The 21,787-nt window shown below is 33.1% G+C and overlaps 1 protein-coding gene across 2 annotated transcripts in view; it reads right to left on the bottom strand.

Moving 5' to 3' along the window:
* Positions 1 to 21,399, bottom strand: part of LOC137580366 (scavenger receptor class B member 1) — a 28,238-nt gene extending 6,839 nt beyond the window's left edge. The window contains exons 1-5 of one of the 2 annotated variants that reach the window (XM_068294375.1): positions 21,248 to 21,399; positions 20,416 to 20,694; positions 1,198 to 1,289; positions 803 to 963; positions 595 to 739 (exon numbers count right to left, since the gene is read on the bottom strand). In XM_068294375.1, the coding sequence (XP_068150476.1) occupies positions 595 to 739; positions 803 to 963; positions 1,198 to 1,289; positions 20,416 to 20,434 (417 nt within the window). In that variant the 5' untranslated portion in view covers positions 20,435 to 20,694; positions 21,248 to 21,399. Of the gene's footprint in view, positions 1 to 594; positions 740 to 802; positions 964 to 1,197; positions 1,290 to 8,915; positions 9,529 to 20,415; positions 20,695 to 21,247 lie in introns of those variants that run through there. The other variant, XM_068294374.1, reaches the window with a different exon arrangement.
* Positions 21,400 to 21,787: the final 388 nt, after the last annotated feature.

The following is a 21,787-nucleotide window of genomic DNA, read 5'->3' as shown; positions in this document are numbered from 1 at the left end:
TATATACAAAAACGATCCTTCTTGAAGAGTTGGGTATGGTTTAATATAGTCAAAAAGTAAATGAATAGGAGTATCATTTATATAAAGTTAAGTTAAAATTCTACAATTAATTGATTACAATTGGTTGAATTGTCTTATTTATACGTTTTTTATCTGTCTATATACAAAAAAGTCAGATCTATTTGAAGAAACCCCACAATAAAGAAAAGAAAGTCCTATTTCTCATCTCTTGAGGTACTTTTAATTTATGTGGAGTTATGTGCGTATAATATTAACTGTAATCAAGACTTTGTTTGAAGGATGAAAGGACGCGATTACATTCCTTAAATGTTTCAAAAATAAAAATACACACATACGTATGTATGTCATAATGATTTTATAACGTTTCTTTTCTGAAGGGAAGCAATTGCTAATGCATTTCAATTTATTGAAATTTGAAGATTCAATTTTTATCTGTTTTAACTTTTGATTTGTCTAAACAATAAAATATTCTCAATGAAATTTGCCAAATATTTGAACATTCTCTTCAATTTTTAAATTACTTATTACATTACTCTTAAAATTGTTCTTTAGTTTCTGGTCTCTTAGACTTACCAACATGGCAATATTCAGCATCACAACTTGATCATCTTCCCGACGTCCCTCGGACATATGCTCTTGCCAGACCAAAGGATGACTTGGAGTTGTGGACATTGTGTTATTCTCATTGAATGTGATATTCTGATGGGTCATTATCTCTCTAGAGTAGGGTAAACGACAATAAGTTTGTGTTAACTCTTGAATTATGGAAAAATTCACTTACTTATAGACATAGGGACCAACTTGTTCCACATTAAGCTTTTCACGACCTGCTAAGAACGCCTCCGCATTGGTTATATTGAACAAATAGATTTTGATATACAAATCGACTGGTGGTGTGGCCCAAAGATCGAAAATTTCGCCTTTCTCAGCCATAATCAATTTCTGTTAATAAAAGAGAAGCAAAGAATATTGGTCAAATTGTAGAAAAAATTGTTTTGTTTTTTTTTTCATTGGAATGCACCTTAAACGGTGTATGTATGTATGTACGTGCCCATGTATTAGACCTTTAGAACGCATAATTGGCCAAAAACCCATTTTGACGAAAAGGCTAAGGACGGCCGTTAAATGCAAACAAAACAGTTTTGCTTGTGGTTGACAATTTGGTCTTGGACTTACCCATTTGAATATCAAATCGTAGGGTTGAAATACTTTAACCAGCACCGCTGTTGTTATCGCCAAAAATCCGATTGCCAGTAACAAAAAAGCGCCTGCAAAAATTCAAGAAAAAAAAACAATCACAAATCAAAAATCAAAAGTTTTCGACGGTGGCAGATCAATCGCTGAGTACATATAAATTTCCTCATTAAGTTCATTAAAACTCAATTTGATTATGCATACATAAATAGGTAAAGCACGTGTAACAGACACAAGCACACGCGCAACACAGAAAATCCAAAAAAAAAAAAAAAAAAAACGAAAGAAAGAAAAACTCTCGATTCAAATTTATAAATTTGCATGATAAAATGTTAATGATTGTCATAATCTAATAAGTTAATGTATTTGCCAGATCTTTTTTCCAACACGCGTCAGAAATTTTACAAACGTCACAAAAGTCCAAAAATGATCTTTATATATGTACCTATATATTTTTTGTAAGACGATATTTATGTAAATTAGTTAACTTTTAGCATATATATCTGCATAACTATGAAAATTTATTCAAACTAAATTATTCAAATTCAAATTGACTTTTCAACCAATTAGACATTTGTTTTTGTTTTTCAGAAGCTTTAGCCAGATTTTGATGGGTTAGTTGAACTAAAAGGGCTTTGGGAATTCCAATATTTTGGCTCAAAATGTAGATCAGCTATTAATGCCTTTTGGACCCATCACCGGATTGAGCCAAGAAAATCATTTACTTAGTCTTTAGTATTTCATCGTTGTCTATTTAACATACCTAAACATATTTCCCATATGTATCTATAGATTTTACAGGTAGCAGAATGTAGATTCCCCCTTTGGCATATAACCTTGAATTTCGTGAATTCAGTAGCCAAGAGTTGGCCTGACACTCTCTGGACTTACTGACACTTGGAGCAAAGTTAATTGGCTATGAAATGCATTATGTCTGAACATGACAGTGCTCAGACAAAGCAACAGACAGCTGTAGACAGCTGATCTGGACAGTTAATCAGATGATTTTATATACATGGGTATGCAATATATGTAAGCAAATTTAAATAATTCGCAATATAGTTTCAATTTTTACTATGACACAGTCACACAGATTGGAGTGAGAGAGAGAGAGAGTGGTATATTTGTTATAGGAGAGATATAGCCACCGCCCCGCATATATATACATATGTAGTATGTATGCGTGCATATAAATATCTTCATTAAAAATTGGCGAAACAAAAAGACTTTATGGTCTGGCCTGGCTGACTTGTTTTTCCCGTTGTTGTCCAAGTTGCATTTGGTCAAGAACTTGTCTCTCTCTTTCTTACAAGCAGTCTCCGGTCTCAGTCTCAGTCCCAGTCCCAGTCTCAGTTCCAGTGCCAGTCCCTAAGCCCTCCACAGTGTTCTCTAATTTAATCTCGCGATGCGTGGCCGAGACACGTGCATTCAAATCGCCCCCAGGTGATGACTATGATGATGATGTTGTTGAACCATCATCATGTTCTCCATCCACATTGATTGTGAGAGAAACCTGAACTGGTTACTGATTATCATTTAAAGCCATCAACATTTAAATTGCCATGTTGCGACTGCCTTTTATTTTAATTCATTCCTTTTGCCTTTTTGCTAAGGCTAAGACTTTTGCTTTTGTTTATTATACGTTAAATGGATCTAAAAGAAGTTACTACGAGTGGATTGGTTAAAAGAAAACCACTCTATAAAATCTAATAGAGGTGTGTCTCCAAATGAATAGTTTGGTCTATTTTAAGTTTCAGATGAAACTTGATCTTCTTCATGTTGGCATCGAATCTCTAGTTGGAGCCCAAATGCTTTCGAAGAAGATATTTGCCTATGCTCATAATTATAATTCTGTCCGTGTGTCGTTGCATTGCCTCTGCTTAGAATTAATCCGATTGATGACTCACTATAGATCACCTCGATCGTCATCAACAGGTAGAAACCGCATGGTGCATATTGCTTTCGATGTGGTTTGTAAGGCCGTTCTTTTCGCTTTTCTCTTTCAGTTTCTGTTTCTGTGGCAATAATGACTTTGACTTTGAACTTGTTCTTGCCTCTTGTTGATCAACTTTGGCATCCTGCTGTGGACTTTAACCAGTAACCAGTTTCCTGGGGAATTTTCCTTTCAACAAGCAGCGAACATTCAGCTGCATTCTTATTTGCTGTTTGTTTTTGTTCCTTTTTACTGCCCTCTATATATAGAGTTTACGATCTATGATGTCTAGAATTTGATTTTGACCATAACAATACGTTGTGGTTTTTGTTTTCAATCTGCTTACATATCACTTGACGACGATTTTGCAATTGCTGAAAATGCCGCAGCTTCTCCAGGGAGAAGCGACGCTGAGAATAGAGTGCACCTAGAAAGTCCTTCAACGATTGACGACGCAAACGACGACGCACCACGGTCATTATGAATACAATATGTTGCTCGATGGGCAGAGTAAAACGATCACTAATTATTATATAGAATTGGTTATATATAAATATATGATTTTAGCTGTCACTATTAGCTAATCTATTAGATGTTGTCGCCACAAAGTCAAAGTCAAACTGAAAAGTTGAGGTCTAGCCAAAGGCCCAATATACCCTCGTATCTACTTTCATTTCAAGCACAACGAGCTTTAATACTCTTTAATTTTATTGTTATGGGTATGTAGACTATATAATGATAAGGAATATTACATAACAGCTTTATATTGGTGACCCCGACGTTGACCTTTTGTTTTGTATTAACTCTCGATTAAGGATAATTTCCTTTAAAAAAAAGTCTATCAAAACTAACTAGTCTAAGCATTTTGATGTCTTGTTAACAATCTCATTATTTGTTAGGGTGTTAACTTTTTCGTTGAAAATTTTTATTTTGACTTTGCCTTTGCCTTCTATATTTTGCATTGTATAATTAATCACTTTGTATGCGTTACAAACAATTTTGGCGTATTTCTGTGGCTAGGTGCAAAACGTCAAAAATATTTGATGAACAAAGAATCCGGGCTATATTTAAATTATACAAATTGTATATAAATAAATTGTTTGTACACCGCAATTGAAAGTCGCAAAATGCAAAATTATGCTATGTTGATTTCTTGTTGTTGTTGTTGCTTCTTCTTCTTCTTTGTTAGTGTTTAATTGCTTTGTTTGTTTTGCCAAAACAAATAGATTCAATATCAGAGAAATATTTTTTGACAAAAGTTCTAATTGGAGTCTCAAGGCACGTTTCCTCAAATACCACCCACAGAGTTTTCTTTTTCATTTCTGCTGAAGTTGAGCTCGTGGGAATGCTCAACTTTATTTGCAATCAACGCACGCCAAGCACGCGAACAGCAAAACACAACAACAACAACCACAGCAAAAAGCAGTGCGAAGTAGCGGAGAAAAAAAAAACTAGGTGTTTACCTCTGTCAAGTTTGTGCCTTAAGTCTTTTGTTTGGACAGTTGTAAACAAAATAAAATTTATGTAGACGAAAAAAAAAACGAGCTGTGCTTTTTAAGGGCGGGTCGCTGGCTTTGTTTGGCCCTCAAACTGTTGTCGTCATCATTCATTGATTCATTGATCAAATTGACTACTGTTCAACCGTTTGCCGATTTCCGACCGGCGATTGAATATCGCTTTGATTTTTAATTAAGATTACATCAAAAACCAAAAAAAAGGGGGGGAAATGTTAAGCTTTGTGCTTTGTTTGGTTTTATCAAAGATTTTCCTAAACATTTCAAATGATTTATAGCCAAATCTATTTGTTCAGAAAAAAGAGAAACCGGCTGACTAAATCGCAATTTGATCTCCCTTGGCGCCATGACGTCAGTTGTTGTTCAAAGTTCGACAGGTCAGTGGCCGTCGATTGAGTCATTTTATAATAAAAATTGAATAGGCAACAAAAAATGAAGGTTAACAGAAAGTTGCAAGACACGTGACTTTCTTTAAATGAAGGGATTGTGGCTCCACTTATTAGTAGAGGCAGAACAAAAGAAAACATGAAAATGCGAAAAACGTCGGGGTCACCTATATAAAGTTTAAATCACTATGAATGTCCTTTCTAATATTTCACACTTAAAGTTAAGTCTGTCATCCCAAATCTTTCAGTCTCTTGCAGCTTAACCTATTTATTTTGCAATAGAAAACAACATTTCTCACACAGCTGTTTAGACTTTTCAATCTCCAGATACACCTGTATCTTTTTGTCTGAGTGTGTGTGTGTACTTAAGCCATGAATCACTTTCCATACACATACCAAAGATATCATGATGATCCAGCATCATCGTCAAACTTCAAGCATTTTTATTTGCTTTAGCATGATTTGGCAATATTTACTACAGGGAATTACCCCGGGGCTAAGCCACACATACACACATACATACATATATATGTATGTAGAAGTGTCTGAGGTCTGAGGAACCCTTGCGGCATGGTTATTTGGTGTTGGTGTTGCTATTGCCGGTAAACAAAGCTGAAGTAAATTGATTACGTCGAAGACAGCTGAGCAATTAGGCAGCGCCAATCTTACTTCTGCTTGCAATGGCATCGATTGCAACATGCTGCTGCAACATGTTGCCAACAACTTTGGTAATAAGCAAAACTGCAAGTAAACATTTTTTTAATGGCTTTTATTTTTTTTTTTTTTTTTTTTTTTGGTGTTTTGGTGTTGCTTTATGCTTTCGAAAGAGAAAATTGTCAGTCTGTACGCCCCTTTTTTGCAGATGCCTGGCATGTGGCAATATCCAGCCAATAGCTAGATTCAGTTTCGTTTTAAGGTTTTATCTTGTTTTTTTTCTGTTTTTGGGTTTTTTTTGTTTTTGCGCTTTTTCTTTTCAATTTTTTATTCGCAAAATTGCGAACTAGAATTCCTACAAGTTAAATAAAAAATGATGTGTTAAACTTGTTTTGGCACTTAAAGCCACCGATCAGCATATATCAATACGCGTTTACAATAAAGCTTTGCTATCCCAAAACCACCAACTCACCCCCCGCTATGGCCGTCCAATCATCTATGTCTACTCATAAATTGATGCGTCTCAATCAATATGTACGAGGGTGGACAAAAAAGTATTGGAAAGCGAATAGAACGGATGCTGACCAGAGGTGAAATAGTGTTAATATTGTGTCTGTCAAACCAGACAAATCCCTTCAACTCTTTACGTGGGAAAGAGACAGCGTCAGTATTTTGATTAGGTAACAGTAGGAGATGGAAGAGTAAGCTGGTCTAATTACTTGTCTGGGTACCCTCGTTTTAGAGAATGTCTCAAGCATCTATTTTTGAGACTTAACTTTTTGTTTAGATTTTGGTTTTTTTTTGTTAATTTTTGTGAGTGTGCGTATTATCTATGGTCTGCTTTTTTGCATAAATAATTTAAATATTTTTTTTTTTCGCAAATCGTATATAACACAAGCCAATCCGTCGGTCAATCCTGTTTGACCATGAACAGGCACTTTTTATTGTAATTATTTATCACAAAGCAAAATGTTTTTTTGATAACCTGAGGCCACTTTTCGAACTCAGAGGCAATTTATGCGAGCAGCAATGCTCAAACTTGTTCAGTTTTTCAATATTTGATTCGCATTTGCCATTGCCTTTGTGTTTTTGTATTTGTTGTGGATACCGCCCCAAAATGAATAACTGTGAAAGATTTTGAGATTCGATTCTTTTGCATTAAATAAATTTGTTGGCACTTTGTGAGCAAGTTTTTTGTGTTTTTTGTTTGAACGACTTATTAATGCTAAAGAACTCTAAGCCAAGACATTGCACTTGAATATAATTTGTGGCAATTAATTGGCTGTCTGGTATCAAAAAACAAAATCATATAGTTTCCCATTGTACAGACACGAGCGGATCAGAGATCAGAATTTGATGTTGTGATTCATTGAAAAATACCTTTTGTCAAAATCAGGTTAACCTGTTTAAGGTATGTTAATGGAGTAACATCATAAAAAAGTTAGATCTCAAGTGGTTTTAGATTTGAAAAATGTTCAAAATTTCATACACTTTCAAAAGTTATGCATTCAGTCTTACTCAATCGAAGTGTAAACTATAATTTTATTCACTCGAATTGAACTTTCACCGTTGAAACTGTTTGATTTCTAAACACCTTTGTCAGGTGCTCAGACGATTACTACTATATGGATGTAGGTACTTAATTAGAGCCCTTGACTAGAATAAACAATTTTAAATGGAATTTCTGACTAATCGATAAAGATATATACATACTGACGATTCTATGGCAAAAAGTACAGTTCTAGATGGTATAAATTACACTTGTTTTTAATTATATATGTTGCCGAGCATTAAATATTATGAAATAATATAAAAAAGAATAAAGAGGGCCGGACTTGAACACTCTGACCTTTTAAATGCCGGTCAAATGGTTTTATTTTTTTTACTAATTAGCAAATCTTTTCAAATGTTGATGAACTCATCGGTAAATAAAGTTAAATTCATTTCACAGGGTATTACATTCAGGCCTATAACTTATCTGTCTGCCCTCTTTAAATAGATTTAATATATCTATATTTATGCCTTGACTATTTTTAGAATTTCAAATTTAATTTGCGTTTTCTCTCATTTCATAATTATCCATGCAAATGATTATTAACTATTTATATGTATTTATTGTCTTTAGGTTTTTGCATATTTTGTTGAATAATTTTGATTGGGCACAAAATGTTTATCTTTTTTTCTATAAGGAAGTACTCGAGGCATTTGTTGGGCTAATTGCTTTTAACAAATGTTTGACGACTCTGGCATAATATCAATTCAATGAAAAAAATTTCTATGAATTCACTAGACTTATTCTTCTTCGTTCTTTGTTGATTTTTCTCTCTCTTTCGCATTCTACAACGAAATGTTGTTGAATTTCGTGCAAATTTCGTAATGTTCTTGACTTCTTCTTCGCCAGTCGAAACGTTGCGTGCCTTTTTGGTGTGAGAGCATATGGCCAGATACATGATAAATATCTCGAGGTGTTAATGAAAGTAAATGAAAACAACAACATTAACTAAAGGTCAGCCCCCGAAAGTTATTTTCCGTTTTTTGTTGTTGTCGTTTTAGTTTTAGTTTCAATGCAGTTTTTTTTTTAAGCCGGGGGCTTGGAATGGGTGGGGGGAAACTTGTTAAGACCAGAAATGGAAATGTGGAAATGCATGCAATAAAAATGGTCAAGTTCAGGGTTAGTCTCTTATGGCTATTAAATCAATTTTACACTAGTTTAAAATGGTATTGAAAGAGAAAAAATTCAGTACTATTTTTTGTATTGGCATCTTTTGGATGGTTCGAGAAGACTTTTAGTTAAACTGTGTCAGTGTCAAGTTGATGGTTTTTTGGTTTTTGTCATTTATTTTTGTTTTTTGGCTAATCAAATCACCAACAACAAACATAAAGTGCTATGCTAAACAGCCCGTCTATTGGTTTTTTCTTCTCTTTTTGTGTGTATGTTTGTTCCGTGAATGCGCGGCAAAAAAAAAAAAACAAAAAAAAAGCTTAATTTTCATAATTAATGCAGTAGTTTGAAATTCAATTTGAAATTCATGAACGACCAAAAATTAACAAAAAGAAAAAAGGCAACTGAGATAAAATTCATCTGGTTTTTGAATTCATCTGGCAAAGATGATTGATTTAAGTTTAAGATCCATTTGGAAATCTCTAGAATATCACTGAATGCACAGAAAGAAACACACTTGTTAACTAAAGGATCCTTTTGGGAAGACTTACGTGTTGGCACGCGATTATGTTTGCCTTGATCGGGCTCATTGAAGAAGCTGCCCAAGATGTTCATCGGTTTCATTGTTCTATTGGCCTTGAGACTCTTCCGCCTTTGGGCACGCTGCAAGGCTGCCAAGGCAGCGGAGGCCGCCAAAGGATCAGCATCTGGCATGGGCAAGGATTCGCATGTCTTGTGCTGATTTTGGCCTGCCTCCTCATCGCTAATACAAACTGCACTATAACGTCGAGCAAACATTTTGCCAAAGTCCTTCATAATTGCAGTTTAACACATCCACATAAAAAATAACGTATAGAGTTCTAAATATTTACTTAGTTCATTCACTTTTGCACTTGAAATTGCGTTTTCTTTAATCTTATTGTTTTAGTCTAGTTTATTGATTTGTTTCTTCTTCTTGGTCTTCTGTTTTTGGCTGCTCTTGCACTTAAAAACTTTTTCTGTTTGATTTTTACTTTTGTGTTTTTGCTGCTGCAGCGCGTCCTTTTTAAATTACATTGGGTAAATTGATCACTGGATGTGTTTGTATCTTAAAGATAGTTAATCTTAATATATATATATTTTTCTTAGCGCGTTTGCGTCCGATCGCCAGCTTAGCTCGCTTATGAATGAAAACACGGACGTGAAATGATCGAACAGGTAAACTTACGGGTTTTAAGTTTTCGTTTCTTTTTTTTTTTTTTTTAGTCAGATCATTTAGAGAGCGAGCGAGCGTGTGTGTGTGTGTGTGTGTGTGGGAGAGCAACAGCAAGCAGCAGAAAACTTGTCACTTCTCTTCTCTTACGTTATTTAGACGTTGATCTTTTACGTAGTTGTCGCTGCTGTTGTCGTTGACGTTGACGTTGACGTCGCTGTTGACGTTGACGTTTTCTTCGTTCGCTCAGCTGTTTTGCTTTGTTTTGAGCCGGTCTTCTGATCTAAGCCCAAAAAAAAAAAAAAATAAACAACAACAACGACAACAATAACAAAACGAACAAATTATAAACGTTTCAACCAGTTTCATTTGCACCGTTTGATTGGATTTTGGTCTTTTCGGTTTGGGGAAATACCATGTGCTCGACGAATGATGCCACATTACTCATACGACGCGTGGTTGGTATGGAAAACTACTTTTCGGCATTTACATACAATTTAACAAGATTTTTAACGATCGTCGCGTCGCAATACCGAAATCAAGTTTTTATGTCTTCGTCTGTACATGAACGGTTTTTATAAAAAAATAAAAAACAATTCACTTTTTTTTCCACAATATTTGTGTGTTGTGTGTTTTGTGTTTTGTCTCATACAATAGAAACCCAATCACCTTCAATTTTTGCATCTTGTTAGGTTCAATTCTCTTTTTTTTCGGCTTCCGTTTTTGATTTGATTAAAAAGATTTTTTAGAAATTTCGCGAATTATCAATTGCTTTGCTAACAATGTGATCTTTGCTGTTGTTGTTGCTGTTGTCGATTTTGTAATCAAGTTTTTGAATATTATCGAATTAGACTCAAACACGCCCATCTTAATAACGAAGCGCTGTGGTAATACTTAAGTGGCTAGATTTGATTATGGGTTTGGGGGAGTAATATTGGTTATTTTTGTGTGTTGTATTTGAATTTGATTGCCTTATGACGACAGTCAAATGTTTTGGAATAGAAGTTGTGGAAAATTGTAAAGAAAATTGAAAAACAATTTCGAAAGCAATTGTTTTGATAGTTTTTGTATCCCTCAAACAAACTTGTATTAACAATTTATGATACATATTAACATAAAAATGTCGATAATTGATTTTCCATCTATGTATATACATTTGTTTGATTAATGAATTGGATCATATGCACAATGCACTTGAAGTCAGTATAGGTTCCATTATATGGACAATATACTACCATATATTGATCTAGAATACTTTATACGTCACAATCAATGATTAATACAATTATAATGAACTGATTGAGTGTAAATGGATTTTGTTTCTATGAGGAAATCTTGGGAATCCCAAAATAGGTAGAAAGTACATTTCTCATCTGAATCTAAATTTTAGAAGTTATAATTTATATTGACTTATAATCAATATTCTTATATTTTAAAAGTATATTACGTTGTCGAAAAACAAACTTTCAATCAATTTTTGTTTTATTAACTATAAAGAAGCTGGAAAAAAGTAGGTCGATTAATTTTTTTCCCACATTTTTTACAAAACTTAAAATTACTTTTAAAATATATTCTTGGATAAAGTTGGTATGAAAAATTCTGAGAAATACATAGAAGTATAACAATTCAAAAGTATAATTTGTGATAATTTTATAGAATATCTCATTGTTTGAAACTTAATTGAAACTCGGCGCTCTCTTAAGTATATTCGCCCAGAATTGACTTTTTGAATGATTTGAATTATTTGCAGAGTTATGGGAGATAAACATCTTAATGACTTCATTCATCATCTAAGTTAAAAGTCATTGAGTTACTTTCTCTATTGACTGGACGGTACTTCTCAGGTCTCACGAGGTGTTGACACTCGAAATTCTTTCACTTTCCGCCTATTTCCATAGCAGGTCTTCTCTTTTGCTTCATTTGTTTATAGATTTGTATTTGTTTTAGCTGTTTTTGTTTTTTTTTTTTTTCGGCAATTCTATGCCCCAATTTACATTGCACTTGGCTGCTTAACATTCCCAATTGAACTTTTGTCCATTTTGTGCCCAAATCTAATGTTAATTTTCATTTAGGTGACATTTGTTTAGGTTTTTTTTTATATATATATTGTTGTTGTTGTTGTTCCTGACTGACTGCAATAACTATTCCATTTGATGACAAAGTCTTTATTTTTTAGTCCGCACAGAATGTGGGCAATTAATTAAACATGAGCCAAGAATTGCGAACGTGATCAGCCATTTTTGGACGTCAGCACTTAAGTATATAGAGACAATATCTTTGCTCTTAAAAAAACAAAAATTATAGAGCAATTCAATGACGTCAGTACTAATGATTATCCACCGAGTATACAGATCATGGAATAATAACTACTGACCCCAGTGAACCCTTCATTTCTACTCTACTACCGACAGCACTGCGCATTGGCAAATTGTAATTTGAAATTAATCAATGCGAAACTGAAAACCAACTCGAATACGTATTCGGATTTCGATTGCCACCCTATGATTAGCAAGTGCGAACTAGCCAAGTAAAGTGGTCTAATTAGAGAATGATCTGGCAATATAATATGACATATGGCATACACTGTACCGATTCTAAGCCGGAATCAATGATGAAATAATTCCCCGCAATGCAATCAAAATGGACAAACTAACTGCAAAAAGGCAATTAACGCCAACTCAATATCAATAAAACATTTCATTTTTCAAATACCTCGTATCGCAAAATCTGGGTATACACATTACGAATTCTCAATATTTGTTAGGGCTTCTTGAAAAAGGGTTCTCGAAAATGAACGCTCATTGAGAATCTTTGGCATTTAGCGAAAAAAAAATAGTCAATATGTTTTGGTAAATTTGAAAAATGTAATATTGACTTAAGATAGGTCGATTCAATCTCAATGAACTAGCCACTTGTCATTTTTACCAATGACTACGCCCATATAAGAGAGAGGAGGTTGATTGAGGAGTCAGTCAAGACAAAATCCTTAAATTCTTAATAGAATAATAGAGTAAATTAATTGAAAAGGACAGTTTTTTAACTGACAAGGGGAACTTTAGGTATGCGAATCACCAATTTGAATGAATCTTAGATATGTTGTGTATTCTACAATGTCATTTGAAGCTGTGTGAAATATTTCTACAACATATCCAAAATTCATCCAAATCGGTGATTCGCATACCTGAAGTACCCCTTATGAGATTTGTGATATATTTTTTATCTTAAAAAAGGTTTCTTCTCAGTTTTGCAATCGGAATTCCCAACTAGTTCTAAACCTGTGTTGAAACAGCTGTACAAAAAAATTGACAACATTTGTTTGTAAAATAGTTTTCAAAAGTAATATGAATGTTGTTTTTCATATATTTTTAATCGGTTTCAACATAAACAAATTAATTCAAAACTAAATCTCAGTTGGATTCAAATAAGAATGTTCTTATTTTCTCCATAATTTAAAATCTAATTCAACTTTATGCAATAAAAAAATGTTTTATTTGGATTACCAAGACCATTTCTAAATTCTTAATAAAGAAACGAGAAACAGTTAATAATTTGCCAAATTTATTAAATGGGCCTATACAGTGGCCAATCTATTTTAATGTATTCCAAAAATAAGTATAGCACGTTTTGCATAATTTGTCTACCACATTTTTGTGGTTTTATTCATTTGATACGCCTACTTCTCCGCCTTCCCTCGTTTTAATATGCATATATGCATACATACATACTTATAGGCATTCAGATATCACTCTTAACTTGGCAAATTGTTATGCCAATTTATTAAACAATTCTCGGTAATATGCTTTAAGAAAATCTAATAGAAAACAAACAATTATTATAATTAAAACATCACGTTTTCCGATCAGATCACTATATGTATATCAATGGGGGAACTCACCAACCAAATGATACATTGTCTCCGGAAAAAAAAACAAATGCAAAAGAAAAAGAGCAAATCTTGTCTTCGAAAAATTTAAATATCTACCTTTTTTGTGGTTGTTGTTGTTGCTGTCTCGAGTATTGTGATGTCAAAATGTTTAAGTTCAATGGTCTTAGGGAAGGTCAAATGGTCTCATTTGGGAGCGCACGGGCAATAAAATAGATTGATACCTCTTTAGGTCTACCTCAGCAACTGTTGCTGCGGGGATCGATCTGTGTATGACTCAAAGAGTAGAGATAGACGCCAAATGAAATGTCAAATGCGGAAACTAATCGCATAAGAAATACATATTTATTAAGATTTTTATTTAAAATATATATAAATATCCATCACAATTGAAATTTTTATTAATACTTGCAAATTGCAACGCCAAGTTCAATGACATAAAATGCATGAAAGATTTAAACAATTTCTTTTATTATTTTATTGTCAATTGGTAACTCGTGGAATTTTAGAGCTCAAAACTGGATATTTATATATAGATTGAATCATCGATATTCTATAGGTGTGAATTTCTCTCTTATATGAGTTTAAAGTGAAATTTTTCACCTTTCATTGCTGTTTCTCTATTTATTTTTCTTTTTAAGAAACAAGGGGACTTTTCTTTTAGAAGAAGCCATCGAAGAGGACACCATGGCTTAGTATTGGATTTGCCTTCTATCGTCTTAACAGAATATGATTGAACCTAACAATAATATTCGTCTTCTGAATAAGTTATACTAACTGTTAAACGCAGAATTCAAATTCCATTACCAAATGTTTCTTCCAAAAGATTGTGACCAATGCGAAGTCAATACAGTCTAGGAACCAAGGAAGCATTTCCCAACCAAAATCAAGATTTTACCTATAAAACCAGTCAAATATTAATCTCTTTTCCTAAAGTCTCCAAATTTATGATGTGGATCTGCCTCAGCTTCTATATATAACTTATTGTTAAAATTATACCGTCATAATGGAAGTCTGAGGATCAAATGTCTCTGTTTTCACCTTATTTTCATTAAGAACTAAGTGGAAAATCTTTTTTTTTCCTAAGCTGCTCCTTCCACATCCTTTTTACAATAAATTAAATACATTTTATTAATCCTATAGATCAAGATTCATGTTAGTATACATGAAACTCCTACTACAACTGTACTTTGCTTTGTATAAAAATAAATGGAAAGTCATCAATTAGTTAATATCTAACTAGATATCAACTAAATAACTACATAGTTCTACCACTCCCCCTCAGATTTTGTTGACAAGCAATTTGTTCGTTTCCCTTTTACACAGCATTTGTCGATCATTAGCTCTCACTGTCCATATTCATTTATCTCTCGATTGTTGTCTCAGTTGCCGCTATTTCTAAATCTGACTAAGCGATCAGTCAAAAAGGAACTTGTTTCTATGCGTTTCGAGTTTGCATGCATGATTGATGACCCAACCCCCCTGCACCATCCCCCCCATTGACCGCCCTCCCTTTCACCATCTGAATTGATAATGACAATGATAATCAAGAGGATGATGATGCTACCGACTCGTCTATCTAGGGGAAACAAAGTGCAAGTGCAGTAAACTTGAAACTTTGCATTCGAAAGCAGTAGATATAAATAAATAATGGTGGATGGGGGCCAATAAGATGTAAATAACCAAATTTGTGGTTAACTCTATGGCATTTGATCTACGTTTGAACTTTGAACCCGAAAGCAGCAGCATGTGCTGCTAATGTGACTGCAATTACAAAGAAGCAATTATCAATTAACATTGTTTCTGGATCGATTCTTGATTTCTTCAAGTGCAAACTGCTGAAGGGGCGGAGGGTAATTAAAAAAATATAAAAACACACACAGACACACACGCGACCGAAGTGACGTACGATCGTTACGTTAGTTTTCAAGTATACTACTAATAATATGTACTTGGTAATAATTCCTTTGACTTGTTCCGGTTACTCTCGGTTTACAACTTAGACAACGTGATCTTTAGACTTAAACGCATGGTAAGGGTATTCCCCCCCCTTCTCTTGACACTGTCAACCGATTCTCGAGCAATTAGTCAGCCTCGTTATGTAGTGGAAACCTTCAAAGATGTCCATGATGTCCTCTCCAATGATTTAATTACCTCGCATGCCCAATATCAAAGTCATCATCTACCAAAATTTTGTTGACTTTTTCGTTCTGGTTTTTGCACAGTCATGCCAACGAAGAACCCGATTCTCGTATTCCCAGACAAGAGTGATTAAAAAGTTAACTTTATGAATATTTAACAAAATACTTAATTATTGTCTTATGCCAAACAACAACAAATAAAATTGGGAATTGCAAAGGAATTTCACAATTTCAACAAATTTCGCGAATCAAAACATGTTTTCTGTATGTGATTCTGGATGAGGTTGATCACTATCGGGTCGGGCCTCTATATCATCTCACTCATTCGAATGGTTTTTTTCTCTGAAGTTTCGTCACAGCATTTTGTGTTTACCTTGAGTCAGCAGACTTTCGTCTTCGACTCCATAACTCGTGTGTGGACTCCATACAGAATGGATTCGATGATCTTTTTACAATTTCTGACATAAGTAGCTTGCTTGTGTACAAAGAACTTTGACTTATTGCCATACAAAATTATTAAACAACCGCGAAATATGACGATTTCAAACAAATTTCAAAAGGTAAAGCAAAGATATCACGATAGTTGAATGCTCTTTCCACTTTTGGCTTGAGTTTACTACTTTGCTGAATAGTATTGGGTATTCTTAGTTTGGATTGTGAAATACACACACTTCGAATAAACTTTGTCTTCCATTTCATCACTCTTTGGGAATGTGAATCATAGAACCATTAAATGATCTTGTCACCATGTCCAAGAGCTTGAGGAAAATACCTTAAGAAGCTTGTTGAATACTAATACATAAAAGTGAAATGAATACAAAACGAACTGAACTTAAGTGAACGAACGTAGAGGAATGAGTATCATATTCGTCTAAATACAATCAAAACAAATTACGTATTTCTCATAAAAACGAAAGCCGCTTTGTGTTCAACTCCATTTCAGTTGGCTAATCATGAATTTGCAAAAAAAAATAAAATATATACATATATACAAATTATCGGCGAATCTTACATTTTTCCCACCAAAAACACAGAATCTGTATTTTTTCGGGTCAGCTATAGCTACTGGTTTTATTTCTTGTTATTAAGAGAGAAGGAAAAAAACACATAAGTATAAAATTATGAATTAATTAAAACTGCGACGCAAATTTTAAGAAGTAATCAGGCCTCATTCTCTTGTTTTTTCGACAGTATATGTAACTATAAATAATTGTGGAATATTTTTTATGGGTCTATAAAGATATATATCATATATTTATATATACAGACATACATACATACATTGTCATCAAAGTGTTTGCCCTTGTAACACATTTGCTCCATGAAGGCATTCCAAAAACTAACTAACTATATTACTTACATACATATGTATGTGATTGAAGGGGTATTATCAGTGCTTATTTGTGTCCGTCCAGCCTCTGTTTCCCTCAAGTTCAAGTTCAAAATTCTCAAGTACAGGCAATCGAGCCAACATATTTAATCAATTATGGCGACTATCAAAATTACAAGCATTTAAAAGTCCATTAAAAACGCCTTTAACCATGTATTAAAATACAACAAAATATGGGCAAAAAAAAACAAAACAAAAAGCTGTACATAATGAAGACATTTAACTTGTTGTAGCCGCTCATAAAAAAAAAGTAATCATAAAATTCAGTTTTACATATTATAATTTAGCTGTATGTTGCTCTAATTATATATATTTTAGCTGCTGGGCGCGTCTAAAGCCTTAAATCTTAGTTGAGGCAAATTGAGATGGAAATTTAATTAACACTTTATGGAGAGGCGTCAGGGCAGGGCAGGGCTGGGACAGGGTCTCTCTCCAATGTGTGACGAATGGGATGTGTGATATATGTTTTAATAGATGATATAAACTATATGCTTATTAATTTTAATCACAATTCTGGTTTATTTGCTTATAAAATTAGCCATAACGAATTTTTAAATTCTTGAAATAGAAGATGCTTTAGTCGATTTTCAATGTTAGCAACAATTTAAATTTCTTAATATATTTAGTCTGTTCTTTGTTTTGTAGCAAAGTGTAAAGAAATAAGTTTTAATAAACTTATTGTGGCAATTGTAAGAAATATTGATGCTAAATAGTTTCAGAAACTTGCAAATTTCAACTTTTCAAATCAAAGTCAATTTGAAATTTTGTGTCACCAATTTGGTTTCTAATTCAATCTATCTGTTCCTTGGGTCTAACAAGGGGAACTTCAAGTATGCGAATAACCGATTTGAATGAATTTTGTATATGTTGTAGAATACCCCATCATTTGAAGCTGTCTGAAATATTTCGGCGCACTAGTCTATATTTTCCTAAGAAAAATCGCATTTAAAGATATAGCATCGGTGACTTTTAGGTAAAACGCCGAGTAGACTTTAAGCAGCACGGCGGTGTATGGAGTAGAGGTCCTGCCTAAAATTGATTCGCATACCTGAAGATTCTCTTGTAAGAGATATCTCTTTCACTCCAATAAAAGCAAAATATCAAATTTCACTCAAATTTAAACATCTTTAACTATGTAAAAGGCTTCCTTTTTGATTACTTCTGAAATTTTTTATATTTGCACACATTTGGTTGGAATTTGTCTACTTTTTTTATTCTAAAAGGACACACTTTTCTCGCAAATAAGCATGTTCATAGAGTATTTTAGGATCAACATTATTTAAATGGCAAAGAACAACAACAAAATCAACTTGTAATACAGCCTTATTTCTTTTGACAAGGTTTTATAGTCTTATATAGTTTCGATTTCTATAAGCTGAACCAACATACATTACATGGTACTTCTTTTTATAGATCTTTGAAAACTTTGTGTTTTAAAATATATTATTTATTGGCTAATATTGTTTTAGCGTTTTCTATACCGATGTTGTTTTTTCTGATCGATGCCGAAGTATTAACAGGTGTAAGGAGGGGAAAGAAATACTATTCGGACTATACAATATTTATAGATTCGAATGTTATTTGAAATGTTGCCAAAGATTCAGTCCCAAATTCATAGCTAAGAACCTTTACTTCTCTATATGAGCCGGATTGTATTCGGAAGAGTCTAGCAAAAAGGAAATACATAGGATTGAGTAAAACAAATGACTATATAGCAATTAATATAAAGATTGACAGCAAACCGATTACATAGAATCAGTCAGTTGTCATATCAAACCCGGAAGGATCAAAGTCCTCATACAAATCTCTTTAGAACTTATAATTTGCCTGGACAAGGATTCCTATTAATAATTGGTAGCCAAAAACACAAGAGTTGACCAAATTCAATTCAAATCAGATCTTAAAAAATTATATAAACCTAAACTCAAATTGAGATTAGACTTACAATTAGTACAGATAAGCCAGGCCAGAGGCTGGCAGACAACGCTAATCTATAATTAAAATAATCTATTAATTCAACAAATTCTCCAAACCAAATTACAAATCTAGAACACAATCTACGTAATTTCCGCCCCCGATGCATTTAAAGCATCTTTTTGTTGTTGTTGTTGTTGTCAGTACGTTGATCTCTGGAATAATCGCAAAATATGTAGAATGGCAAAAATAAAATGAAATATCTCGGGCCGGCAGTTGAATAACGGTAATCAATATTAACCCAATTGAACTCGAAAGAATAAAACAATATCAAAATATACTTCATATTGAAGTTCATGATCCCAACTCATAACAATTATAATAAAATATATATGTACCTATTATATGAATAAATTCATTTGCCTCTGCCATAGAAGATAATCATTGTTTTGGGAAACTAACTGATCAAGTGACAGTACTGATCTATCGCAAAAATGTTGGTGCTAAGTTTGTTTGTCCAAGATGATTTACCAAAAAAAAAAATTTAGGATATTTGCATTCTTTATTAGGATAGTGTTAAATGCGTTAACTAAGGCGGATGCGGGTATAAGAGAGAAAGACAGAGAGAGAGAGACAGAAAAGCCCCGTATTCGGAAAAGTTTTTATTCCAGGGTATGCGGAAGTTATCAAACGCTCTACACTAGACTACATAGAAGTGTTTGCTGATATCTACTGCAATATTTAAATATTTCCAATCGAATATAGCAATTAATCATCGTTACATATATCCTCCCAAAACAGATCCAGATCCAGTAAAGGATTTTTAGATCAATTTTTGATAAATATTTTTCATTTAATTTCAAAGAATTGTAGAATAAAGTTAATTTCAAAAGCTTTATTGATTCTTACAATAAAATTTCCGAATTTGTTACCAAACAGATATGACTTAAGAGGCTTCTCATCTTTTGTTATATAAGCAATTCAATTTGTTGTTCATCCCCAAAATTGTTCACCATTTATTTTGTTATAATGTTAAGATAAGAACAATCTCAGTTAATTGCAGGAAAAACAAGTTACAGGGTATGCAAAAGTCGGCATGCAATGCAATGAACTAAAATTTCGATATATCAGATCTACATACATACATACAATTTTGAGAAAATTTTTAAGATTGGTGATAAAAATATCATAAATCATACATTTTGTTATTAATTGATATAAAATTTAAATGCTTATTATAAAATGAAAATCATAATATTAAATAATAACAAATGATAGTAGTAAGTATAACAAGAAAAGTTCAGTTAAACTTTTTACTAATAATAATATTGATTATTTGATCAAATTAATATGTTAAGTTAAGATAGAAAATAGGACAAGAATTTATTTAAGAATTGAGAGGAAAAAGTTCACTGTTTATTTTGCTTTTATCCACTATTTTGACTATTTTGCCCACTGTGCGTTTGTATGTATATAAATATATCATATATGAGATTGGTATGTATGACTTTTTGTCAGTTGAAGTACTTACTTTTTTGTATTGTAAACATATTGTTAGCACCTTATGCCTTTCGGCCACTTTTGAAACACTTCAATTTGTGAACTAAACTTATTGTTTTATCGTCTTAATGTTTTGAATCTATTTTTCGATATTTATTTCTTCCTCCTTTTATGCACTTCACATACGCACACGAGTTTCAGGTTTTATTTTTGTAAATCCTAAAAAGGCATGGCCAGATCGGAGATCTCTACGAGTGTTTACCCCGCAACCATGCCAAATACAAGTCGGCAAGCAAATGAATTCAATTTCCTGAATGATTGATATGTTTTTAATACAATTTTGTTGTTGTTTAATGTCAGACACAGATGAATTATACCTATATATATGTCTATATACTATATTTAAAAGTAAATAAATGTATAAGAGATGCAATCTCAATCTTTTTTTAAGCATCGAATGGGAACATCAGTCGAGCTTATCAAGAAGACACCAGAGCCAGAGATTTGGCAAAAACGGACAAATCGACAGACAGACAGACAGACAGAAAATTAGACACTCTAAAACTTAATCTAAGGGTAGAACAGCTGTTGGTTATGTGGGTCACTGGGTTTAGTTTCTACTACTCCATCTACTTCACATATGGATGTCTATATGTCTTAGTAATCAGCTTATTGCACTTTTATTTATGTCTGTCATACTCCCAAGTCGTAGGCCCAATTACTTGAAGCCATGAACTCATTATCTTTTTATTGATTTCCCCCCTCCCCGTCAATACACTAGTTTCTTGATTTCTATATGTACAATACAATTATTATTATTATTTTGTTTGATTCGCTTGGGTTTTTTATTTATTTCAACGTACACGCAACGCAACGCAATCGAACGACCGTCTAACTTGGCGGTGACACAAAAAATATATTCAAAGAATTGTTTAATCAAAATAAAAATAATATAACAAATAAGTAGCAACAAGTTAAAGTCGTTGAACGACGGCGTCGACGACGACGACGACAGCGCGGAAACAAAAGGAAAAGGGCGAATGTGAATAACTAGAGGAAAAGAGATCCGAAAGAGAGGCCACAGTTTGTTCTTGCATGGCCACATCAAAGAACTGTACTTTGGAGAACAAACTTTTGGTCTGATAACCACATATCCACAGGGTATACCAAGTCACCTGAATGCCCTTTAAAATGTAAAGAAAGACTTTAATATATAATTTACAATAATATTTCTTAATCAAGCTTGAAAGTTTTTAGGTATTTGTTTAACAAAAACGAGAGGATAGTTAAGTAAGTTAGTGTAACAATTTTTGGCCTTCCATTCTTAAATTTAATTGACACTGATAATGGCAAATTAGAGGCTTTCGCTTTAAAAATAAATCTTAATTGTTAAATATAGAAAC

This window comes from Drosophila tropicalis, unplaced genomic scaffold, assembly GCF_018151085.1.
Source record: "Drosophila tropicalis isolate 14030-0801.00 unplaced genomic scaffold, ASM1815108v1 contig_845, whole genome shotgun sequence".
NCBI lineage: Eukaryota > Metazoa > Arthropoda > Insecta > Diptera > Drosophilidae > Drosophila > Drosophila tropicalis.
The sequence above is the reverse complement of the archived record's forward strand: the minus strand, read 5'-3'. Positions and strand labels throughout refer to the sequence as shown.